Source organism: Grampus griseus (assembly GCF_964374135.1).
Source record: "Grampus griseus genome assembly, chromosome: 1".
NCBI lineage: Eukaryota > Metazoa > Chordata > Mammalia > Artiodactyla > Delphinidae > Grampus > Grampus griseus.
Genome location: NC_139017.1, coordinates 154384626 through 154410384, shown reverse-complemented (window position 1 = coordinate 154410384; position 25759 = coordinate 154384626). Strand labels below are relative to the sequence as shown.

Here is a 25759-nt window from a genome sequence, read left to right as displayed (position 1 = left end):
TTCTGGCTTTGCTCAACAGCAGGCTCAGATCCAAGCAGACGTGACTCTTGAGTGTTGTAACCAAGGTCAGCTTGCAGCTGAGTCTCTTCATCACCCCTGAGGACTGGCATGGAAACAGGAAGCTAGGCAGCAGGTTGCTGTGTAAATCACTGTGTATAGCCAACTTCACTTTTCTAGGGCTGCTGGTAGCTACTTTGGGACTCCTAGAGGACCCTTGAACCTATATCTAGGGAAATGTTGCCTGGGCCCAGGATAGGTACTGGAGTGGGGCTGCTTAAGGGAAGGATCAAAGGCCACACAAAGCCCCTTTCCCTGCCCCATCTGTCCCCTGAAGGAGCATTGCCAGCCTGATTCATTTAGGCTAGTGAATAAGCAGCTGGCCCTTTAGCTGAGCTAACCCCTCAGGGGCCTAAGGCACTACTTGTGTGGGTGGAGGATTTAGACTCTTTGAAGCCATGGGGCTGATAGGTAACAGTGACTTTTCAAAATGCTTTGTCATTTCATTCTTTTTCATTGGATCCCTTCTTCTCTTCTCATGTGATCATCAGACCAGGGATTGTTTGAGTTGTAGGTTTTGTTTTTTCTACTCTGCCACACTGCCTCCTTGCATAAAACTAAAGAGGGGAGGGATACAAGACGGGAGGCTGGGTTCTGGGCCTGCCTTTGCCAATAACTGGTCTGAGACCATGAGCAGATCATTTTCCCTTGGTCTCACGGCCTGTTCTTGGCTGAGGGGGAGGTTGGGGAGAGCTAGAGTCCCAACTATGTGTGTGTTCTGTGTTGCTTCATCTCTTACCATCCTGACAACTCAGATCATAGTTTCACGTTTAGGGGTGATTTGCTTTCTCAAACGCACTCTTTGAGAGACAGTGTTCTAAATAATATGGAGTTACTTAAAGTTCTTCTGTCTGTTTTCTCATCTGTGTAGTGGAGGGTGATAATGATAGGGTAGGGTAGATGTGAGGATTAAATGAGATAATGCAGAAAAAGGTCTTTGAGTGAAGATTTTATCATCATCATTATTATAATGCCTAAACTACTGCCTTAGAATTCAAGGAACCCAACTGAATATTCTCTTAGATCTGAATTAGTAGCATTTTTAGAGTGGGGAACAGGGCATAGGTTCATTTGAGAAAGTCATATTTGGGTGGGTTCAGAGGAGAGGGTTCTGGCTACTCTTGTTCACTCTGGCATTGATGGCAGTCTTCTTTCCTTTCAGCATGATGACCGTGAAGGTGAAGGCAGTGAGAAGTGGGTGAGCCGGGGCCGGGGCCGAGGAGCCTTTCCTCGGGGTCGGGGCCGGTTCATGTTCCGGAAATCCAGCACCAGCCCCAAATGGGCCCACGACAAGTTCAGTGGGGAGGAAGGGGAGATCGAAGACGACGAGAGTGGGACAGAGAACCGAGAAGAGAAGGACAATTTACAGCCTACAGCTGAGTAGAGGCCACCTTGATGGGAGCCCCTGCCCAAGGGAGAGAGGCGCTGGGAAGATGGCTGGTGAGGAGCTAAACAGAGGAGCCTCGAGAAGATTCTGAAAATCCCACCCCTACCCCCCACCAGCCATGCAGAACTCCTACTACAGCCGAAAGCATCCCTGGCGCTGTGTCCCGCCAGAGGCAGCCGGCTGTGGGGCCTGGGGTCAGGCCCAGCTCTTGAGCAGAACACACCATGTTGGGCTTTAGCTGTGTGGTTCTTATTTGTTGCTGTGTGGGGTGGGGCTGGGGTAGGGAGGGCAGAGCGATACTTGGATTTTGGTTTGTTCCCTATTAGAAACCAACAGTTTTATTCTTCATTTCATTTCATTTGGAGCTAAGAGGACTAATTTGATGATTTTCAATCTCTTCTCCCTTATCCTGATTTTAAAAGCCCCCCCCCCCTTTTTTTTAGGCATATATAGTAACATTAGCGGAAAGATTTAATTTGGGCAACTTTGATTCTTAAAAGAGAAAACAAAGCATGTGAATAAACATTGAAGTGTTCACCTCAGTTTGGGACCAAACTGCTTGGATCTTTGTAAAAGTTGGTTTTGTATGTCGAGGAGGAGTTCAAGGCCTTTCTGACCACCTTGTGTTCCCCTTTTCTGCGCAGCCATGTATCACATGGTGGTGTTCCTAACCACACCCCATGTGCGCACCTCCCCTCCCCCCCAATATTTTCTGATTTCTTCTGGGCTGGGCTTCCCCTTCTCCACCAGCAGCTCCAGTATCCCAAACTTTCTAGTCGTGCTGATCCTCTCAGCAACAGGGGTGGAAACTGGATGTGGCAGTTTCTGGTCTGTTTTCTAAGAAACTTCTGACTTCTATTATCTTTACAAATATAAGATGAGAAAATAATTTTTTCAATATTTTTTATTAATCTTTTTATAAAATGAAAAGAAACTCCTATGATCGATTAAGGAAGGTGGTTATGGCTGGGTGGTTTGTGGGGGTTTTTTGTTTTGTTTTTTTCTTTTCCTTTTTCTTTTTTTAACCTTAAGCTTTAAGTTGAAACATTCTCAGATGTTTGGGGGGAAAACATCCTCTTAAAATGGGTCCTTGTGCTTGCCTTCTGGGGAGGCGGTCCTGAGCAGGTGAATCATATGGCATTTATGCATATGTTATATGCGGACTGCACCCACCTCTTCCCCCCCCTCCAACCTTTGCCTCTTGGGTTGTTATGCTACTTTCCCCTTACTTTGCTACATTTCTATAGTTAAGTTGGTTTTACTTGAATGATTCATGTTTAGGGAAAAAAAAAATGAAAATACCCTTAAAATTTGTTTCAACTCCTCCTGCAAATAAAAAAATAAATGAAGTGGCAGATGTAAATGGGCTCTGGTCATTGTCACCCTGAGTGTGTGTGTTGGGGGGGTGTCTCCCATAGCAGCTTCAGGGAACCTGAAAAACCAGGTGTCTGGGGGGGCTGGGCCCAGACTGTTGCTCAGCTCCATCCTCTCCAGCCCCACATTTGGTTGTTCTAGGAGGACCTCAGCCAATCCTGCGTTGGGTAATAGCTCCTCTTTCCCTTTCCAGTGATTTTGCTTCATATCCTGTACCTTGGACACCCTAGGAGAACGAGATTTTTTCACTCTGGTGTCGTAAGCAAGGATTTTGGCTTCCAAAGTGGTGGGGCAGGAGCCAAGGGGTGTGGATAACAGGCTTGGCTTTCTTTTTTTCTTGAGGCTCACAGATTTTTTGAAAAATATCTTTTCATAAAGCTACTTAAGTCACTCCAGCTGCTGTTCAATGCAGCACAAAAGTGGGCTCCCTGCTGCAGTGAAGGGTCTCCATTAACCCGGGGTAGCAACAGATGAAGTGGTTGCAGGGCTCAGGTTCGGCTTTCTACGTTCGCCACTAAGCAGGAAGATGACCTGAAAGTTAACCTAGCCCACGTGGGACTGGCAGTAACCTTCAGCCTTTGCCAGCGTTGGCCTTGGTTGCAGGAGAGCAGGAGCCTTGCAAGCTCCTGAAGTTCCCTTCCTGTCTTCTCCCTGGGAAAATCCGGGCATGTTTTCTGAAACCAAATGAGGCCCCCTTGGCCTGAAGAAAGGGTTTCTGTGCGCTTCCTCTTCCCTTGAAGGGGGTCCAGGGAGGAATATGCCTCCCAGGGAAAGCAGCAATAGGTTTGTGCGCACACAGCAACCACCCCGTCCACCCAGGACCCGCCCGAGAGCGTTTGCTGCCTGCTGGTATGTGCCTCTTCCCACCTCCCCTGCAGCTAAAAGCTTGTCAGCCCGGAGAGGGTAGGCCAGTAATGGTGGGTGGGAGCCTCAGGGCCAAGGCTGGGAGAAGGAGGGAAGGTGGCTAGACTGAAACTTAGGTGGCTAGGCAGACAAGATCACGTCGGGGAGCTGTGACCCCAGCACTGGCCAGAGATCCCAGAGTCCTCACTCCTGGTCTGGGGACCGAACCTGCCGAACTGGGCCGCCCCCTCTCCCATACGCACTCCTTGCACCTGGAGCCCGACCTATCGGCTCGCGTCTCCGCCTCCTTGGCTTCACAATCTCGCTGCTTGTCCCACCCTACCTGGACCTAGTATTGGCTGCGAACGCGACTGCACCATCCTTCTTGCTCGGCTCCGGAAGGCGCCCCGGAAGCCATGGGTATGTGCAGAGGGTTTGGGTTAGCTCTTCTATGCAACTGCGTGGAAATAGCGATAAAAGCCTACACCACCACCCCGCTCTCCCGTTGTCCACACGGGGCCTGGGACTCGCGCCATGGCCAGTCGGCCCTGAATGGGGTCTTCTGAGCCGCGTGCCAGCGCCATCCTCCGCCCGCAGAGGTGCTGGTCCTGGCCGGATACAGCGCGCAGAAAAAGGACGAGCTGAGCCTGGCGCACGGGGACGTGGTCCGGCAGGTGTGCAATGGGCCCGCACGGGGCTGGCTGCGTGGAGAGCTGGGGGGCCGTTGTGGCCTCTTCCCCGAGTGCCTGGTGCAGGTGAGGCCGGGCCGGAGGTCGGGCGGGGGGTGGGGTGGCTCTCAGCGCGCGCCCCCGGGAGCTGAGAGCCCCCCTGCCCGTGCGCTCATTCGTAGGAGATCCCTGAGACTCTCCGCGGCTCGGGGGAGGCGCCGAAACCGCGCTGTGCGCGCCGCCGAGGTGAGAGCCAGGGCGGTGGGCGAGTGCGCGCAGCACCCCCAGCCCCACACCAGGTCTTTCCAGCTCGCCGAGACGGGCGCGGCTCTGGGCGGGACTGCGTGGCCTCTGTGCGTCCCGTGATTGGTTCTCGAGTACAATGCTCCGCCCTGGGGCGGGGCCTGGAGGTACAAGGGGGCGCTCGCGGCCCGCCCCTGCCCCCCCTCAGAGGACTGGGGCTCGAGGCTCCAGCGACCTCCCTCTCGTCCGACCCCAGGTCACCCAGGTCGAATCTCCGGGCCGCCAAAGATGGTGCAAAGTGAACTTCAGCTACAGCCCGGAGCAGGCTGACGAGCTGAAGCTGCAAGCTGGGGAGATTGTGGAAGTGATAAAGGAGGTGAGGGGATGAGATGATGAGAGGGTTTGGGGGGAGATGATGGAGTATGTCTCCGGATGAGGGGACATGGGTGCAGTGAGGGTGTGGATGATGGGACTGATGAGGGGCACAGAAATGGGAAAGTGGGGGAGCAAGGGAGGAGAGGGGTCATCGCGCAGAATCGGGAGAGGGGCGTGAACCAGGGTTTAAGATGCCTAGGGAGCCCCTTGGGGCAGAACCAGATGCCCCTTCGTCCTCCCCCCTCCCCAGATTGAGGACGGCTGGTGGCTGGGGAAGAAGAACGGGCAGCTGGGAGCCCTCCCATCCAACTTTGTGGAGTTGCTGGACAGTGGGCCCCCAAGTGAGACCTGGACCCTGTGACCCCGTGAACCCCTGTGACCAGACTCTACAATCTTCAGTGACCCTCCCCAGTGGCCTGAATGTGTGATCCACACATCTTGCCCCATCACCCCTTTGACCTCTCTCATGACCTAAACTGAATTAGCACCCGCCCCTAACCTCACTATCCCCCACCAGGCCTTGGTAACCCAGACATGCCTTCAATCAGCCTTGGTCCCCAGCGGGCTCCCAAGGTAAATTGGGTGGAGTGGGCAAAGAGGTGGTGAGTTCATCTTGGCTGGGAGGGGCGGGGGTGTTGGGGGGCTCAGCTTGTTCCTCGCCCTTCCCCCACTAGCTGAGCAGCCTGACCTATGACAGCCCTCCAGACTACCTGCGGACAGGTGAGCATCCAGCCAAAGGGTCCTTCAAATCCTCCTCCCCAAGCTACTCTGACTTGGGGGGAGGGGGAACCCAGCTAGACTGATGGAGGAGGGAGCCGATGAATGGTTTGGGGAGGGGGTTTGGCTTCAGTGAACTGACCTCCCTTCAGTCTCCCACCCTGAGACCTACAGGGTCCTGTTTGACTACCATCCCGAGGGCCCAGATGAGTTGGCGCTGCGGAGGGGGGACGAGGTGAAAGTACTGAGGAAGGTGTGAAAGGCACAGGGCAGGGGAGGGCACAGGGATGGGGGTGTTGAGAAGGGTGGGCTTGGGGAAGGAAGGAGCGTGGGGATCTGGCTCACCTCCCCACGGCATCTTGCTCTCCCAGACCACAGAGGATAAGGGCTGGTGGGAAGGAGAGTCTCAAGGCAGAAGAGGACTTTTCCCAGATAACTTTGTGCTCCCACCACCCCCGGTGAGTATGAAGCCAGGCACTCAGGTGGCAAGGGGCAGGCTACGCTGATCAAAGTTGGGGGTTGTGGCTCTCACGGGACACAGCTGGAGGGCCACCCACAAATGAGGGTGGACCTAGAAATGTGAGGGCTCCTCTTCAGATTCTGACACTTCTTTTCTGCATAGATCAAGAAGCTGGTCCCACGGAAAGTGGTATCCCGGGAATCAGGTGGGTGCCCGGGAAGCCTGGGATTGGGGGGGTGATCTCTGGGAGACGATCCACCAGTCCCGTTGCTCATAAACACCCATAGTTTCCCAGTGGTCCAGTACACCCTCTTAGGAGGTACCTCCCCATGGGACTGGTAGGAATGTATGTGGTCAGTGTTAGGAATGTGTCACTTTGTGTGTGTTAGTATGTTCCTGTTCTTCTCTCCAGAGAATGTGGCTGTCATTCTCATGAATGAATGTGTTCAGGTTTGTTTCATTTTGTAAGGAAATGTATGGATCAGTGTATCTGGGTCTTTGAGACTGTGTGTTCATGTATCTATTAAGTGTGTCAGTGAATAGTTCTGTTTATGCATCACTGTATTCGTGGGATGTGTCTTTAATTTATGTTTTAATGTAATATTTCACGTAATCAAAAACTATACATAATATATGTGTTTTCAAACTTAATAATGAGTGCCCATGGTCTGTCACCCAAACCCAAGAACTAGAAATTGCTAGTGGTTTGTGTGCTCCTCTCTTTCCCTTCTGCTACTTCCCCCACATCAAAGGTAACCCTAACCACTACCCTGAATTTTGAATAATTCCCTTGAGTTTTTAAAGGTACTCAATTTGGTATGTGCCTAATTTATTTTTGTTTGTTTTTGAGGTCTATAAAAATGGCATCATATGTTTATGGTCTTCTGGGACTTGCTGTTTCCAATCAACATTATGTTTCTAAGATTCATCCATGTTGTGTGTAGATGCAGTTCGTTTCTTTTTCTCTGCTGTATACTATTCCTTGTGAGACTGAACGCAAATTATGTATCTGGTCTATTCCTGATGTTGGACATTTTCGTTGTTTCTAGTTTTTATTTTTATTTTATTTTTTAATTCATTTATTGTTGTTTGCTAAAGCCAAGTAGAAGACGGCAATACTAGATGTTTAATATGTTTTAAACACAAACATTTGATAAGATACCAAGTGAAAAATGTACATTTATAAAACAGGAAACAGAAAATCTCCTTTATCTTTCCAATATAAACCAGTAGCCACTGCTGGCCCCAGGTCTGCCTCAAGCCTTCAGTCCCCTGGGAGCTGCTCTCTGGATATGGTGTGTGTTTTCAGGGACTTGCCCAGCCTCTGGCAGCAGGACTCCTGTTGCAGGAGCTGAGTAGTAAAGACAAGAGGGGTTAGGAGGGCTGTGATGAGGTTGCAAGGCTGGAACCAGAAGCAGCAGGGCTCTAGCATTTACTATTACAAATAGTGCTGCCATAGACACTATCATGTGCCTGTCTTCCGGTGTGCAGGTATAATGTTTCTCTAGGATATAGTCCTAGGAGTGGCACTGCTAGAGTGTAGGATATGTAAATGTTCAGCTTTTATGAGGTCAAGTCACATTGGTTTCCAAAGGGATTTTACACTTTTACCGCTACACCATTGGTATATAAGAGATCAAACTGATCCAAATCCTCTTCAACACTTGGTATTACCAGATTTCATTATTTTCGTGAATCTAGCACAAAATAGCATCTCATTGTGGACTTCATTTGTATTTCCCTGGTTAGTAATAATTGTTGAAGTTCTTTATATATTCTGAATTACGTGTTATACATGTTATAGATACTTTCAGTTTGTGGCTTTTCTTCTTTTTTTTAATGAGGTTTTTGATGAATAGGAGTTCTAAATTTAAAAAAATTTTTTGAAGTATAGTTGATTTACAATATTATATTAGTTTCAGGTGTACAACATAGTGATTCAAAATTTTTACAGCTTATACTTCATTTAAAGTTATTGCAGAATATTGGCTATATTCCCTGTGCTGTACAATAAATCCTTGTAGCTTATTTATTTATTTATATATCATTTTAAAAAATTAGATTCCACATATGAGTGATACCATATGATATTTGTCTTTCTCTGTTTGACTTACTTCGTTTAGTGTGATAATCTCTAGGTCCACCCATGTTGCTGCAAATGGCATTATTTCATTCTTTTTTATGGCTGAGTAATATTCCATTGTATATATGTACCACATCTTCTCTATCTGTTCCTCTGTCGATGGACATTTAGGTTGTCTCCATGTCCTGGCTATTGTAAATAGTGCTGCAGTGAACATTGGGGTGCAGGTATCTTTTTGAATTATGGTTTTCTCCAGATATATGCCCAGGAGTGGGATTGGTGGAATATATGGTAGTTCTATTTTTAGTTTTTTAAGGAACCTCCATACTGTCCTCCATAGTGGTTGTACCAACTTATATTCCCACCATGTAGCTTATTTCTTTGTTTGTTTGTTTATTTCTTTAAATTTATTTTTATGTGGGATCCCTGACCAGGGATTGAACCCAGGACCACGGCAGTGAAAGCACCAAGTCCTAACCACTGGACTGCCAGGGAATTCCCATTAATTATTTTACACAGAGTAGTTTGTACCTTTTAATCCCCTACCCCTATCTTGCCCTACCCGCTTCCCTCTCCCCACAGGTAACCACTAGTTTGTTCTCTATGTCTATAAGTCTGTTTCTATTTTGTTATATTCATTTGTTTGTTTTGTTTTTTAGATCCTACATATAAGTGATAAGCACATATAAGTGATAACATACAATATTTATCTAGGAGTTAATTTTAATGCAAACATATCAGTCTTATTTTTAATAGTTAGCAGGTTTTTTCTTGTTTAAGCAATCCTTCCTGCCCCAAATTCAGGAAAACAGTCCATTTATATTTTCTTTAAAACTTTTAAAGTGTTGCTTTTCATTTTTAAATGCTTTTATCCATGCAGCATTGATTTTAATGAGTGATCTAATTATACTTTTTTCCATATGGACAGTCACTTGTTCTAGCACCATTTATTATTTCTGCATGTAGTTTTATTGTGTCATTTTAAAAATTAGATATCCTTTTTATTATTTTTATAGGACTATAGAAATGCACTGATTTTTGTTTATTGATTTTATAGCCACCCATGGTGCTGATAATTTCAGTAATTTATCTGTAAATCCTTAATAGATTTTCTATGAAGATAGTCATTTAATCTGTGAGTAATGACAGTTTGGCTCTCTCCTTTCCACATCTTATATCTTTTAATTTCATTTTCTTGTTTAGTGGCTAGGATTGCAATACAATATTGAATAGAAATAGTGATGCTGAACATCATTACCATGCTCCTGATTTTAAATGGAATGCTTCAAACTTTTTCCCTTTAACAATGATGTTTGCTTAGATCTTTTGTAGGTATATTTTTGTCTGGTTAAGGAAGGTCTTTCTGTTTCTTTTGCTTAGAAATTTTATCAAGAATGGGTGTCAAGGGCTTCCCTGGTGGCGCAGTGGTTGAGAGTCCGCCTGTCAATGCAGGGGACACAGGTTCATGCCCCAGTCCGGGAAGATCCCACATGCTGCGGAGCGGCTGGGCCATGAGCCATGGCCGCTGAGCCTGCGCGTCCAGAGCCTGTGTTCTGCAATGGGAGAGGCCACAACAGTGAGAGGGCCGCGTACCACAAAAAAAAAGAATGGGTGTCGAATTTTCTCAAATTGTTTATATGAATCTTTTGAAATTATTATATAGGTTTTCTTCTTTAATCTGTCAATGTAATAAAGATATTTGTAGAATTTTCTAATATTAAGCCACCCTTGTATTCCTGGGATAAATTCAAATTGGTCATGGTTTATTATTTTTTCATATACTGTTGGGATACCTTCCCGGTTTTTTTTCTTTTCCTTCAGATTTTTGCATTTGTTTTTACTGTCCTCATCTGATTATCAGTATTATACTGGCCCCATGAATGAGTTAAGGAATATGTTTTTTTGTTTTTAAAATATCTTTTAGATCTTACATAAGATGGGAATCATCTTTCCTTGAAAGCTGGTAAAACTTACTTTACATTCATCTGGTCCTCTTTTCTTCCATTATGGGAAGATTTTAAACTACTTCAATTTCTTTATAGTTATAAGCAAGTCTGGCTTCTGGCTAAAATTCTTTCTTTCTTCCTTCCTCCCTCCCTCCCTCCCTCCCTCCCTTCCCTCCCTCTCTCCCTCTCTCTCTCTTTCCCTCTCTCTTTCTCTTTTTTTTTTTAAAGTGCATAGTGTTTTTAATATATATATATATTTTTAATTGGGGTATAGTTGTTTTACAATGTTGTGTTAGTTTCTACTGTACAGCAAAGTGAACTAGAGTTCCCTGTGCTATACAGCAGGTTCTCATTAGTTCTCTATTTTATACATATTAGTGTATATATGTTAATCCCATTCTCCCAATTCATCCCACCCCCTCCTTTCCCCCCTTGGTGTCCATACGTTTGTTTTCTACATCTGTGTCTCTTTCTCTGCCTTGCAAACCGGTTCATCTGTACCATTTTTCTAGATTCCACAAATATGCGTTAATATACATTTGTATTTCTCTTTCTGACTTACTTCACTCTGTATGACAGTCTCTAGATGCATCCGCGTCTCTACAAATGACCCAATTTCGTTCCTTTTTATGGCTGAGTAATAATCCATTGTATATATGTGCCACATCTTTATCCATTCATCTGTTGATGGGCATTTAGGTTGCTTCCATGACCTGGCTATTGTAAATAGTGCTGCAGTGAACATTGGGGTGCATGTGTCTTTTTGAATTATGGTTTTCTCTGGGTATATGCCCAGTAGTGGGATTGCTGGATCATATGGTAATTCTATTTTTAGTTTTTTTAAGGAACCTCCATACTGTTCTCCATAGTGACTGTATCAATTTACATTCCCACCAACAGTGCAAGAGGGTTCCCTTTACTCCACACCCTCTCTAGCATTTGTTGTTTGTGGATTTTCTGATGATTCCCCTTGTAACTGGTGTGAGGGGTTACCTCATTGTAGTTTTGATTTGCATTTCTCTAATAATTTGTGATGTTGAGCAGCTTTTCATGTGCTTCTCGGCCATCTGTATGTCTTCTCTGGAGAAATGTCTATTTAGGTCTTCTGCCCATTTTTGGATTGGGTTGTTTTTTTCTTTAATATTGAGCTGCATGAGCTGTTTATATATTTTGGAGATAATCCTTTGTCCGTTGATCCATTTGCAAATATTTTCTCCCATTCTGAGGGTTGTCTTTTCGTCTTGTTTTTCATTTCCTTTGCTGTGCAAAAGCTTTGAAGTTTCATTAGGCCCCATTTGTTTATTTTTGTTTTTATTTCCATTACTCTAGGAAGTGGATCAAAAAAGATCTTGCTGCGATTTCTGTCAAAGAATGTTGTTCCTATGTTTTCCTCTAAGAGTTTTATAGTGTCCGGTCTTACATTTAGGTCTCTAATCCGTTTTGAGTTTATTTTTGTGTATTGCGTTAGGGAGTGTTCTAATTTCCTTCTTTTACATGTAGCTGTCCAGTTTTCCCAGCACCACTTATTGAAGAGACTGTCTTTTCTCCAGTGTATATCCTTGCCTCCTTTGTCATAGATTACTTGACCATAGGTGCGTGGGTTTATCTCTGGGCTTTCTATCCTGTTCCATTGATCTATATCTCTGTTTTTGTGCCAGTGCCATATTGTCTTGATTACTGTAGCTCTGTAGTACAGTCTGAAGTCAGGGAGTCTGATTCCTCCAGCTCCATTTTTTCCCCTCAAGACTGCTTTGGCTATTCGGGGTCTTTTGTGTCTCCATACAAATTTTAAGACTTTTTGTTCTAGTTCCATAAAAAATGCCATTGGTAATTTGATAGGGATTGCATTGAATCTGTAGATTGCTTTGGGTAGTATAGGCATTTTCACAATATTGATTCTTCCAATCCAAGAACATGGTATATTTCTCCATCTGTTGGTATCATCTTTAATTTCTTTCATCAGTGTCTTATAGTTTTTTGCATACACATCTTTTGTCTCCCTAGGTAGGTTTATTCCTAGGTATTTTATTCTTTTTGTTGCAGTGGTAAATGGGAGTGTTTCCTTAATTTCTCGTTCAGATTTTTCATCATTAGTGTATAGGAATGCAAGAGATTTCTGTGCATTAATTTTGTATCCTGCAACTTTACCAAATTCATTGATTAGCTCTAGTAGTTTTCTGGTGGCATTTTTAGGATTCTCTATGTATAGTATCATGTCATCTGCAAACAGTGACAGTTTTACTTCTTCTTTTCCAATTTGTATTCCTTTTATTTCTTTTTCTTCTCTGATTGCCGTGGCTAGGACTTCCAAAACTATGTTGAATAATAGTGGTGAGAATGGACATCCTTGTCTTCTTCCTGGTCTTAGAGGAAATGCTTTCAGTTTTTCACCATTGAGAAATGTTTGCTGTGGGTTTGTCATATATGGCCTTTATTATGTTGAGGTAGGTTCCCTCTATGCCCACTTTCTGGAGAGTTTTTATCATAAATGGGTGTTGAATTTTGTCAAAAGCTTTTTCTGCATCTATTGATATGATCATATGGTTTTTATTCTTCAATTTGTTAATATGGTGTATCACATTGATTTGTGTACATTGAAGAATTCTTGCATCCCTGGGATAAATCCCACTTGATCATGGTGTATGATTCTTTTAATGTGTTGTTGGATTCTGTTTGCTAGTATTTTGTTGAGGATTTTTGAATCTATATTCATCAGTGATATTGGTCTGTAATTTTCTTTTCCTCTTTTTTTTTTTTTGTGGTACGCGGGGCTCTCACTGCTGTGGCCTCTCCCATTGCGGAGCACAGGCTCCGGACACGCAGGCTTAGCGGCCATGGCTCATGGGCCCAGCTGCTCTGCGGCATGTGGGATCTTCCCGGACCGGGGCACGAACCTGTGTCGCCTGCATCAGCAGGCGGACTCTCACCCACTGCGCCACCAGGGAAGCCCTGTAATTTTCTTTTTTTGTAGTATCTTTGTCTGGTTTTGGTATCAGGGTGGTGGTGGCCTTGTAGAATGAGTTTGGGAGTGTTCCTTCCTCTGCAATTTTTTGGAAGAGTTTGAGAAGGATGGGTGTTAGCTCTTCTCTAAATGTTAGATAGAATTCGCCTGTGAAGCCATCTAGTCCTGGACTTTTGTTTGTTGGAAGATTTTTATTCACAGTTTCAATTTCATTACTTGTGATTGGTCTGTTCATATTTTCTATTTCTTCCTGGTTCAGTCTTGGAAGGTTATACATTTCTAAGAATTTGTCCATTTCTTCCAGGTTGTCCATTTTATTGGCATAGAGTTGCTTGTAGTAGTCTCTTAGGATGCTTTGTATTTCTGCGGTGTCTGTTGTAACTTCTCCTTTTTCATTTCTAATTTTATTGATTTGAGTCGTCTCCCTCTTTTTCTTGATGAGCCTGGCTAATGGTTTATCAATTTTGTTTACCTTCTCAGAGAACCACCTTTTAGTTTTATTGATCTTTGCTATTGTTTTCTTTGTTTCTATTTCATTTATTTCTGCTTGATCTTTATGATTTCTTTCCTTCTGCTAACTTTGGATTTTGTTTGTTCTTCTTCCTCTAGTTACTTAGGTGTAAGGTTAGATTGTTTATTTGAGATTTTTCTTGTTTCTTGAGGTAGGCTTGTATAGCTATAAACTTCCCTCTTAGAACTGCTTTTGCTGCATCCCGTAAGTTTTGGATCGTCATGTTTTCATTGTCATTTATCTCTAGGTATTTTTTTATTTCCTCTTTGATTTCTTCAGTGATCTCTTGGTTATTTAGTAATGTATTGTTTAGCCTCCATGTGTTTGTGTTTTTTTAAAAATTTATTTATTTTATTTATGGCTGCGTCGGGTCTTTATTGCTGCACACAGGCTTTCTCTAGTTGCGGCGAGCGGGTTTCCCATTGTGGTGGCCTCTCTTGTTGTGGAGCACAGGCTCTAGGTGCACAGTCTTCACTAGTTGTGGTGTGCGGGCTGAGTAGTTGTGGTGCTTGGGCTTAGTTGCTCTGCGGCATGTGGGATCTTCCCTGAGCAGGGCTCGAACCCGTGTCCCCTGCATTGGCAGGTGGATTCTCAACCACTGAGCCACCAGGGAAGCCCTATGTTTTTTTCCTGTAATTCATTTCTAATCTCATAGCGTTGTGGTCAGAAAAGATGCTTGACATGATTTCAATTTTCTTAAATTTACTGAGGCTTGCTTTGTGACCCAAGATGTGATCTATCCTGGAGAATGTTCCATGTGCACTTGAGAAGAAAGTGTAATCTGCTGTTTTTGGATGGAATGTCCTATAAATATCACTTAAATCTATCTGGTCTATTGTGTCATTTAAAGCTTCTGTTTCCTTATTTATTTTCATTTTGGATGATCTGTCCATTGGTGTAAGTGAGGTATTAAAGCCCCCCACTATTATTGTGTACTGTCGATTTCCTCTTTTATAGCTGTTAGCAGTTGCCTTATGTATTGAGGTGCTCCTGTGTTGGGTGCATATATATTTATAATTGTTATATCTTCTTCTTGGATTGATCCCTTGATCATTATGTAGTGTCCTTCATTGTCTCTTGTAACAGTCTTTATTTTATTTTATTTTATTTTTTATAAATTATTTATTTATTTTTGGCTGTGTTGGGTCTTCGTTTCTGTGCGAGGGCTTTCTTTAGTTGCAGTGAGCAGGGGCCACTCTTCATCGCGGTGCGCGGGCCTCTCACTGTCGCGGCCTCTCTTGTTGCGGAGCACAGGCTCCAGACGCGCAGGCTCAGTAGTTGTGGCTCACGGGCCCAGTCGCTCCGCGGCATGTGGGATCTTCCCAGACCAGGGCTCGAACCCGTGTCCCCTGCATTGGCAGGCAGATTCTCAACCCCTGCGCCACCAGGGAAGCCCACATTCTTTATTTTAAAGTCTATTTTATCTGATATGAGTATTGCTACTCCAGCTTTCTTTTGTTTTCCATTTGCATGGAATATCTTTTTACATCCCCTCACTTTCATTCTGTATGTGTCCCTAGGTCTGAAGTGGGTCTCTTGTAGACAGCATATATATGGGTCTTGTTTTTGTATCCATTCAGTGAGCCTTTGTCTTTTGGTTGGAGCATTTAATCCATTCACGTTTAAGGTAATTATCGATTTGTATGTTCCTATGACCATTTTCTTAATTATTTTGGGTTTGTTTTTGTAGGTCTTTTTCTTCTCTTGTGTTTCCCACTTAGAGAAGTTCCTTTAGCATTTGTTGTAGAGCTGGTTTGGTGTGCTGAATTCTCTTAGCTTTTGCTTGTCTGTAAAGCTTTTGATTTCTCCATCGAATCTGAATGAGATCCTTGCCGGGTAGAGTAATCTTGGTTGTAGGTTCTTCCCTTTCATCACTTTAAGTATATCATGCCACTCCCTTCTGGCTTGTAGAGTTTCTGCTGAGAAATCAGCTGTTAACCTTATGGGAGTTCCCTTGTATGTTATTTGTCGTTTTTCCCTTGCTGCTTTCAGTAATTTTTCTTTGTCTTTAATTTTTGCCAATTTGATTACTATGTGTCTTGGCGTGTTTCTCCTTGGGTTTCTCCTGTATGGGACTCGCTGCGCTTCCTGGACTTGGGTGGCTCTTTCCTTTCCCACGTTAGGGAAGTTTTCAACTGTAATCTCTTCAAATATTTTCTTGGGTCCTTTCTCTGTCTCTTCTCCTTCTGGGACCCCTATAATGTGAATGTTGTTGCATTTAATGTTGTCCCAGAGGTCTCTTAGGCTGTCTTCATTTCTTTTCATTCTTTTTTCTTTATTCTGTTCCACAGCAGTGAATTCCACCATTCTTTCTTCCAGGTCACTTATCCGTTCTTCTGCCTCAGTTATTCTGCTATTGATTCCTTCTAGTGTGGTTTTCATTTCAGTTATTGTATTGTTCATCTCTGTTTGTTTGTTCTTTAATTCTTCTAGGTCTTTGGTAAACGTTTCTTGCATCTTCTCGATCTTTGCCTCCATTCTTTTTCCGAGGTCCTGGATCATCTTCACTATCATTATTCTGAATTCTTTTTCTGGAAGGTTGCGTATCTCCACTTCATTTAGTTGTTTTTCTGGGGTTTTATCTTGTTCCTTCATTTGGTACATAGCCCTCTGCCTTTTCATCTTGTCTATCTTTCTGTGAATGTGGTTTTTGTTCCACAGGCTGCAGGATTTTAGTTCTTCTTGCTTCTGCTGTCTGCCCTCTCACCTTTGTTTTTTTACTCTAGTTTGTCAGTCTTTTTCTTTGGTGATAAATTGATGAGTTTAGACTATATTAATCATAATTATTTTACAATATTTTTAAATGTTTATTTTCTCCTTTTTTTCTTATTTCACTTTTTTCATTAATTTAGAATTAGTACACTTTATTGTTATTATTTTAGTGGTTGCTCTTGAAATTTGCCATGTATATTTAACTTAACAAGTCTAAATTCAAAGTCTTAACCTTTCTCCTGAACAAAATCTCCAACTATTATTTTTGAATTATTTCTCCTTTCAATCCTGTCAGTGTTTGCTTTATATATTTTGAGGCTTTGTTGTTAGGCACATGTATATTTGTCATTGTTATCCCTTCCTGATGTACTTACTTGTTTATCATTATAACCTCTCCCTCTTTGTCTTCAGTAATTTTTCTCATCTTGAAGTTTGTTTTGTCTGATATTAATATATGGTTATTATTATAGTTACTATTTATGTGATATATCTTTCTCCAGTCTTTTACTGTCAACCTATTTGTGTCTTTGAATCTGTTGTTCACAGTATATAGCTGGATCTTGCTTTTTAAATTCAGTTTGACAATCTCTGCCTTTTATTGGGGTGTTTAGGTTAAGAGTTAGCAAATTATGGTCTGTGGGCCAAATCTGGCCTGCCATCTTTTTTGGGGAATGGGGGTTAACAGCTTTATTGAGATATATTGACATACCATACAATTCACTCATTTAAATGTACAATTCGGTGGTGTTTAGTAGAGTCATAGTTGTGCAACACCACCACAATCAATTTTAGAATGTTTTCGTCACCCACTGTACTCTTTAGCCATTACCCCACCAGTCTCCCCATTCTCCCCTCCTCATCCCAAGACAACCACTAATCTACTTTGTCTTGATAGATCTGCCTACATTTCATATACATGATATCATACAATATATGGTCTTCTTAATGGGCTTCTTTCACGTCAAATAATGTTTTCAGGGTTTAACCATTTTGTAGTATGTGTTGTACTTCATTCCTTTTTATTGCCCAGTAATATTCTATTGTATCACTTTTTCCATTCATTTGTTGATGGATATTTGGATTGTTTCTACTTTTTGGCTATGAACTTTATTAGTGTACAAGATTTTATGTGGACGTGTTTCCATTTCTCTTGGGTATATACCTATGAAAGGAATTGCTAGGTGATATGATAACTCTGGTTTAACTTTGGGAAGAACTGGCAGACTGTTTTCCAAAGTGGTTGCACCATTTTATATTCCCACCAACAGTGTATGAGGGCTCCAGTTTCTCCACATTCACACCAGTACTTGTTATTATCTGTCTTTTGATTGTAACCATCCTAGTGGGTATGAAATGCTATCTCATTGTGGTTTTGCTTTGCATTTCTTTGATAGCTAATGATGTTGAAAAAATCTATCTGAGTCCTTTGCCCATTTTTTAATTGGGTTGACTTTTTACTGTTGAGTTGTTGGAGTTCTTTATATTTTCTAGATAAAAGGCCCTTATCATATGTATGATTTGCTAATATTTTCCCCCGTTCTTTGGGTTGTCTTTTCACTTTCTTGATGCTGTCCTTTGTGCGCAAAAGTTTAAAATTTTGATGAAGTCCCACTGACCTATTTTTTCTTTGGTTGCTTGTGCTTTTGGTATCATATCAATGAAACCAATGCCAAATCCAAGGTTGCACCCTATATATTTTTTTTTAATGCAAATGGTCCTGAGAGATTAAACTGTTGATTTGATGCTTATTCATACACACGTGTAAAGGACTGATGAGGAAGCCTTTCTTTTTTATAAATTTATTTATTTATTTAGGCTGTGCTGGGTCTTCATTTCTGTGTGAGGGCTTTCTCTAGTTTTGGCGAGTGGGGGCCACTCTTCATCGCGGTGCGTGGGCCTCTCATTGTCGCGGCCTCTCGTGTTGCAGAACACAAGCTCCAGACGCGCAGGCTCAGCAGCTGTGGCTCACGGGCCCAGTTGCTCCGTGGCATGTGGGATCCTCCCAGACCGGGGCCTGAACCCGTGTCCCCTACACTGGCAGGCAGACTCTCAACCACTGCGCCACCAGGGAAGCCCTGCACCCCATATTGATTGAGTTCTCTTCAACCATGGCAGTAAAGCTGTTCATCCTCCACCTATCCCACCCTGCAGAACATCCACATGGACCAAGGCAGTAGGGGGTGGGGGAGGGATGGGAGCAGGCAAGAACGCTGTCAAGCACAAGTGCTTCTCCAATTATTTTATGTCTTTGGTCAGTATCCAAGCACTGAAATGGTTGTTTTGCCATTTTTATCCAGCTTTATAGTTGCTGTGTGGACAGAGTATTTAACCACCACCTACCTCACTCGGCCATAGTCAAACCCTGCTTCTATTACCTCTTCCTTTGAACATTGCTTTCAAATTTTCACTCCTTGTCTCATTCTACTTCTAGTTTACTAATTCTCTCTCTAGATTTTTATCTAGGTTTAATCCGCTGTTTAACCTACACATTGCATTTTATTTCATATATGCTATTTATCATCTCTAGTAGTACAGAATTCTTTTTTTTTCCCTGTAAAATCTTCCTGTTTATTCCTAATGGTCTTTTGTTGCATGCTCATCCTTTATTTCTTCAAATATACTCTATGTAGCTATGCTGTGTTCTTTTCCTGACACTTCCAGTATCTGCTGTGTGTTGCGTCTGCTGACTCCTGCTGTCAGTGGCCTGCCCTCTCGTGTGTTGTAGGATCTTTGTGTATGATCTCAGTGTGGGGGAGTTCTGTACACCTCTGTAGGGGAAAACTTCTTCCGGCGAGGACTCGCTTTTACTTCTGCTAGTAGCCAGAGGGCACCAACCACCGGAGACCACTTCCGCCGTCTGGAAGAAGGTGGTGCAAGGCTCTCGCTGCTGTCTGGCTACCGAGCTCTGGGCCTGTGATGAGCCAAAGGAGCAGAACACGGGGCACCTGCTCCTCATCACTGGCCCCAGGCTCTGTAGCCGCAAAGTCGTGCTGCCCTCTCACTTCCTTTCTGGCCCCAGTTCCTCCCTTTTTTGTGGGCTTCTCCTACCTCTTTTATGTCCAACAGTGCCTTAAAATTGTATTCTAAGCAGGATATAATTGCTCTCTAGCGGGAGGCCCCCACAGAGCACCTGACCAGCCACACTACAAGAAGCAGGAGTCAAAGTTAACATTTGCTGAGCTTTGACTATATGGCAGACGCTAAGCACCTCACGTGGATTAAGTCACTCAAACCTCACAACAGCCCTATGTGTATTCTTGTTATCCATGTTTTGTGGGTGAGGACATGAGGGCACAGAAAGGTTAAATTACCAACCAAGTTCTCACACAACCGGTGAGTAATAGAGCAGGAATTCCAAGTCTGCTGTCTGGCTATAGGATCCATGCTCTCGCCCACTGCGACCCACAGTCAGGGGATTTTGTTTGTATCTGTGTGTGATAGTGTGTGTGCAAGTCAATTTCAGCATGTGTGCATGTGCCAGAGTAGCTGTTCCTGTGTCCGTGGATATGAATGTCACTTGTGTGACTGCCTTCAGATGCTCACTCTGATGTCGCCTTCTCAGGACCATCTCATTTAAAATCATACATTCCCCTGCTTATTCGTCCTCTGTACTACTAATAAATCCCTAACACACTACACAGTTTACTCCTTTTGTTTATGTCTGCTTCCCCAGTAGAACATGAGCTCATTCTGGCTGCTGTGGGGAGAGCACACCGTAAGCAGGGTGGGTGCAGCCCAAGCCCAGGTTGGAGGCTGCTGCGACAGTCCTAGTGAAGACGGTGTGACTCAATCTAGAGTGCTTAGTGGTGGAGGTGGGGATGAGTGGCTGGATTCAGGATGTGTTTAGAGCAGACAGGACTCGCTGATGGTTTGCATGTGCAGCATACGGAAATAAAGGCGTCAGGGAGGACTCCTCAGTTTGTCGTCTGAGTGAGTGGGCGAGATGGGGAGCAGTGGCAGAGGGGCAGATTCTGAGGGCAAGGAGGCTGGGAAGCAAGAGTTTAGTTCTGGCTATGGTAAGTGTGTGATGCTAAGTTAAGTGGAAATATTGAGAGGGCTGTCGGGTATGAGTCTGGAGTTCAGAGAAGAGGAAGGGGCTAGAGATGAAAATTTAGGAGCTGTTGGCTTATTGATGATAATAAAACCCGTAAGACTGGGTGAGATCTCTCAGGGAGTAGATGTGATAGAGAAGACGGAGAAGGGAGTGTGGGCTGGAAGGGGGAAGGACGTTGCCTTGGTCCAGGAAGGAGAAGCGTCTGAACCAGCCATGGGCACTAAGCCGAGTACAGGTCTTTGAAAAGCACGGATTAAAAACTGGCAGGATTTGGACCCATCTCCCCACGAAGCCTTCCCTGACAACTCTTTGGGGTGCTCCCATGGTCAATGTCCCCAGAGCTCCCAGGAGGCAGGGTCCAATATAATTCATCTCCTGTCACTAGTCCCCTGTGCACAGCACAGTGACTCTTAGATGAATGGATGAGTGAACAAATGCCCCACTCCCCTCTCCCCTCCCAGCTCCTATTAAGGAACCCAAAAAGATGATGCCCAGAACAGCCCTCCCTACGGTCAAGAAGCTGGTGACAGCCCCGACTGGGCCAAGCAAAGCCAAGTAAGGAGCAGGGTGGCGGAGGGGGAAAGAGGAGGGTACGGAAGAAATGCTGCTCCCTGCCCCCATCCCCGGTTCTGATGGAGAAATGTTTCAGCCCATCTTGGACACCCAGCGGAGACAGTCAGAAGCGCCCTTCCCGAAACTGCAGTAAGTGTCAATGCCTCCCTGCAGTGGGGTGAGGCCTGGGGTGTTGTGCTGAGGGACAGAGATGGGGAGAGGCTTGGGGTCCAAGTAGGCCCGGGCCCCTGAGGGTCTGCTCTCACAGGCTCCAGCAGCAGTTTCCTCAGTGGGTGTCCAGGCCAGAGTGGCAGAAAGCGAGCCCAAACCCAGGCTTCACAGCAACACCCTGCAGCCGGTCAGGTGAGAGGCCTAAGACATGGGAGAGTGGGGATCTTGGGCAGAGTCTGGTTCTCAGGGGTGTGGTGTGAAGGATCCCAGGCCGAGGGGAACCAGACTCAAACTGTCCAGGTACCCAGCCCTCGGCTGCGACCTCACCCCCATCCCCACAGGGCGAAGAGCAGAGCAGCCTTACAAAGGCCCCTCGTGTGAATAAAACCCCAACTCTGGACAAGACCCCCGGCCTAGAGAAGACCCCATCTCCGGATAAGGCCGGCAGCCCAGAGAAGACCTCATCTCTGGACAATGCCCGCAGCCCAGAGAAGACCTTGTCTCCAGATAAGGCCCCCACTCCAGAGGAATGCCTAACTTCAGATAAGGTCCCTATCCTAGAGGAGACCTCAACGCTGGAGGACAAAGCCCCCAGACCAGACAGGGTCTTTTCTGTGCATGAGGTCCCGGTCCCAGAAGTCCCACCTGGTCCAAAGATGGCCCCTCCTGGGGACGAGGCCCACACCCTAGGAAAGGTCTTGACCACCAAACAGGTGCTCTCTGAAGAGGCCTCCACCCGAGACAACACTCAGCTCCATCACTTCTCTCCGGAGGAAGCCCTGCTAAACGCCAGGTCTCTTGGGGCCAGTGGGGCTCAATCCCAAGAGGAGGTTCACATGCCAGAGGAGCATCCCCTCTGCACGGTGAAACGTCCCCTGGATAAGAGGGACAGCTCCCCTCTCCAGTCCGAGTCCGCGTCCAAGTCAGGGTCTACGCCTGCCCTTGAGAAGGCCTACCTCCAGGAAGAGGCTACCACTCTCCTGGAGGAGGCACCAGCGAAGGACGAGGCCACCCCCAAAGAGGAGGTGTCCCCCGAAGAGGTATCCCCTGCTCAGAAGAATCCACATCCTATCGTGCTGACTCCAGAGCCCCAAATGACTCCCACCCTCCACCCCTCGGCCCCGCAAAATCTCACAGATAGCAAAAGTGACAGAGACGACATGATGAGGATAAAGGACGAGGTGGAGGCTTTAAGGAGGTCGCTGGAGCTGATGGGGGTGCAGCTGGAGTAAGTGGGGAGGGGTGCGGGGAGGGGAGGAGAGGGGTGCGGGCTCTAGGCCTGCCCGGCCCACCCCTTCCCCTCGGTCTCGCGTCCGCAGAAAGAAGCTGACTGACATCTGGGAGGAGCTGAAGAGCGAGAGAGAGAAGCGCGTGTTGCTGGAGGTGGGCGGGGTGCGGGTCCCCTGCGGGGCGGGGGTGGGGTGGGGGTGGGTGGCTGGCACTCCCCAGACGCCCTCTCTCCACTAGGTTCAGATGACACGGAGGACCCAGGAGTCCCGGAACCTGGGCTCCATCCACGCGCAGACGCAGACGCACTGAGGGTGGGCCCGGGAGGGACTACGGCGGGACCTGGAGCGAAGTCGGGCTCCGGCCACCCACGTCCTTGCACACGATTTTGGAAAACGCAAGAAAGTAAACTCTGCCGTGTACGCGCGCCACGCCTCCCTGGTCCCTGCAGGGCGGGGTCTGCGCGGCGGGGCGGGGCTGGCGTTCTGCGCTCCCGTCCCTCCGCTTTCCTGGCAGCCGCTCCTGGGCACATCTGGCCAACATGTGGCTTCCATTACCGTTCCCAAGGCCTGCGCATGGCTATTTTTATCCACCGGATGGCGAGGGGGGAGGGTGTCTCCTTCGGACGCTAGTCCCCGCGCTGGAGAAATGGCCGGCAGGAGGGGCCCAGGAGGGGTCGGGCCTCTGCCCGGGGGCCGGATTCCAGAATCCAGCTGTGCGCCAGGGGAGGGCTCTCCAGCCCGGAACCCTCCCAGTTGCCTTCACTGTCCGCTCTGGAACGCAGTGACACACGAACTCCACAGGCCAGCTCAGGCACCCCAGGTTACATTGGGCCTAATAGCGCCTGAGCGTCAAGGTTAGGGTTCCGAGGCCTTGTGTGCGTGCGCGCGCGCGCGTGTGTGTGATTGCAATGATGCAGAAAACGAGGGCATTTGTAGGGACAGGGGCAACGTGTACCCGGGCGTTTGACGGTAAGGAATGCAGTTGTAAGGAATGCGGTTGATTTTTGTGTGTGCGCCTGTGGTGAGGCGGTGGAGTGTGGGTGCAGGAGTGTGTTTTTGCCATGTGTGAACTGAACGCAAGCATGTGTGCTGAGGCGTCGGGTGGGTGGAAGGAGGTGGTCAGCCTGGTAAAGGGGTCTCAGCCCTGGGGCCCCCTGCATGGCAAGAGCTTGGGAGTCATTGGGGGAAGGATAACAGAGGGAGACTGAGTCACTGAGAATGCAGCTTTCATTGGTCACGTCACCTCTTAACCGTCCCCCAGAGAGGGGATGGGGACCCTGCGTCCTGCCCTACCCCCAGGGCCTTCTGGCTGGACGGGAGAAGGGTGTCTCCCAGGGGACGGGAATCCAGGCCCAACAGCACCAGGGGAGCCGTGGGGGCGGGGCCTCCATAGCACCGTGGGCAGGGGCAGTCCAAAGGTCCTGGGGCAGCTCGAAGCCCCTGTGCATATCCAGTACGCTCTGGGGGCCGGTCAGTAATAGTGCATGCGGCCCAGGGTGCCCGTGCCCGTGGGGCTGGGCCCCAGCGTGCCGGTGCCCAGCAGGTCTGGCTGTCCAGTGCGCCAGATCTCCCGCAGGATCCGTTCCCGCTCCTCTAGCCGCTGCGCCCGCTCCAGCTCCTCCGCCGAAGTGAAGACGTTGACGCTCAGGGGCCCGTCGGGCTCCGTGGACACCTCGGGGCCCGGCCGAGTCACCGTATCCTCATCGTCGTCGTCGTCGTCGTCGTCCTCGGCCTCCAGGGTGCTGCTGCGGGGGTCCCGGCGCGGAGTGGGCCCTCGGGGCCGCGGGCGGGGTGCACAGGAGATGCTGATGACTAGTAGGCACAGGGTGAGCAGCAGGCCAAAGCAGACACCCAGCACGAAGTAGAGGCCGAAGCTCTCGGGGTTAGCTGGGGGTCAGAGGGCAGAAGTCACGGAGGGGGCCTGGCGCGTGGGAGTCATCCCATCTCTAAAAGACTCCAGGTTCTAAGTTTGGGGGGCAAGGACAGTACCCTCTATTTGAGGGACCTTAGGTAGCCGCCATCGGGAAGTCGGGGGAGTGGGGGGCGGTTTGGGAGTAAGTGACTGGTTGAGGGTGGTTACAGTGGCAGGGGCGTGGAGGAGGGGAGGGAAGGGGTGGAGTGGGGCCTGAGGAGGCAGGGAGGGGTCCAGGTCCCGGGGTCTGCCCTCACCGCGGATGTGTGCGTAGGCCGCCAGGCTGTTGCTGAGCAACTCCATGTCCCTTCGGGGGGCATCCATTGCTTCTCTGGGGGAGCAGCTCCCCTGTCAGCCTGCGAGGTCAGCAAGGTCAGACCCTTCTCCCCCTCTGGAGCCGACCCTGACCCCGCTTTCTCCTCGGGGCAGCTCTGCTCCCTGGAAGGGCAGCCCCAGCCAGGCTCCACCCTGGAGAGAGCGGCTTCCTAACTTCGTTGCCGACCTGGGCCCTGGCTGGGGGACCCTTCCTCTGGGCGCAGACGCCCCAACACCTGAGGGTCGGGGGAGTGAGCCGCAGGAGGCTCCGTCCCCTGGTGGGTTCCCCAAACGAGGCCCGCTTTCGCCGTCCGGGAATCGGGATGGAGGAGAGAGACGCGGGCGCCATCCTTACTCCCTGGGCGGGCTCCGGGAAGGGAAGCCGCCTCCCGCTCCCATCCCGCCCGCCCGGCGGGGACCCCCGGGCCCGGAGGCCCGGGCTCACTCACCGTCAGCGCCCCGCTTCCCCGCTGCCCGGCCCCGGCGCGTCCGGCGGCCGCAGACACCCGGGGCCCGGCCGCTCCCGCCCCGTCCGGTCCCGGTCACCTGCCCGCCCGGCTCGGATCCCAGGCCGCGGCAGCGCGGGCCGGACAAGGGCCGATGGACCAGCCGGCGGAAAGTTTCCTCCGAGGAAAGAGGAGGGACTGGGCGGGGCGGGGCGGGGGAGGAGGGGAGGAAAAGGGCCGGGAGAGGAAGGGGAGAGGAGGGCTGCAGGGAGGAGGGGTGGGGTGGGGCCGAGGCCTGAGGGGCCGTCTTCTCCCCGACAGGAAACCGCTGGGGAGGCCGGTTGCAGGAACCCGCCCCTAGGCTGCTAATAACAACAATAATAATGAGGATGGAGTTCTCCCTAGGTGCCAGGCAGTGTTAGATCCTTTACAATATTTTTTCATTTAATCCTAACAACCCTATAACGTGGGGACCATTATCCCCACTTGACAGATGAGTCAACTGAGTCACAGAGGGATTGAATAACTTAACCCAGACGGTCAGGATTTGAATCCACTGTTCTCTGACCATGGGCTCTTAACCCCTTCCCTAAACCTTGCTCTTCCTCCCAGGAGGCCCCCTCACCCAGGGAAGACTGCCTCTTTCCCTAGCTCAGATTCCAACCCTCCCCCAGACCCTCAGCCACAATCTAGGGCCGGGGCTCTCATCCCCTCCTCCCAGGGCCCAGGCAGTGAGTGTGGC

At 47.7% G+C, this 25759-nt stretch overlaps 3 protein-coding genes across 3 annotated transcripts in view; 2 read left to right on the top strand and 1 right to left on the bottom strand.

Moving 5' to 3' along the window:
- THRAP3 (thyroid hormone receptor associated protein 3) overlaps positions 1-2793 on the top strand; it is a 77109-nt gene extending 74316 nt beyond the window's left edge. Inside the window, exon 12 of the mRNA XM_082654806.1 lies at positions 1220-2793. Within this exon, the coding sequence (XP_082510932.1) occupies positions 1220-1441 (222 nt within the window). The 3' untranslated portion in view covers positions 1442-2793. The remainder of the gene's footprint in view (positions 1-1219) is intronic.
- Positions 1563-22759, top strand: SH3D21 (SH3 domain containing 21; the record flags this gene model as incomplete). Its single annotated transcript, XM_082670729.1, is given in 19 exon segments — positions 1563-1638; positions 2089-2092; positions 3525-3667; positions 4259-4416; positions 4512-4575; positions 4829-4842; positions 4844-4948; positions 5198-5288; positions 5465-5520; positions 5622-5667; positions 5817-5917; positions 6036-6122; positions 6287-6329; positions 20854-20947; positions 21042-21094; positions 21213-21307; positions 21457-22343; positions 22435-22498; positions 22583-22759. Coding segments are annotated over 19 exon segments (2253 nt in total). The 3' UTR covers positions 22655-22759.
- Positions 22760-23570: 811 nt separating this feature from the next.
- Positions 23571-25194, bottom strand: EVA1B (eva-1 homolog B). The gene is made up of 3 exons (XM_082661501.1): positions 25021-25194; positions 24514-24612; positions 23571-24231 (listed from the first exon to the last, which is right to left on the bottom strand). Exons 2-3 carry the CDS (start codon positions 24578-24580, stop codon positions 23816-23818), a joined length of 483 nt encoding a protein of 160 aa, XP_082517627.1. The 5' UTR covers positions 24581-24612; positions 25021-25194; the 3' UTR covers positions 23571-23815.
- Positions 25195-25759: the final 565 nt, after the last annotated feature.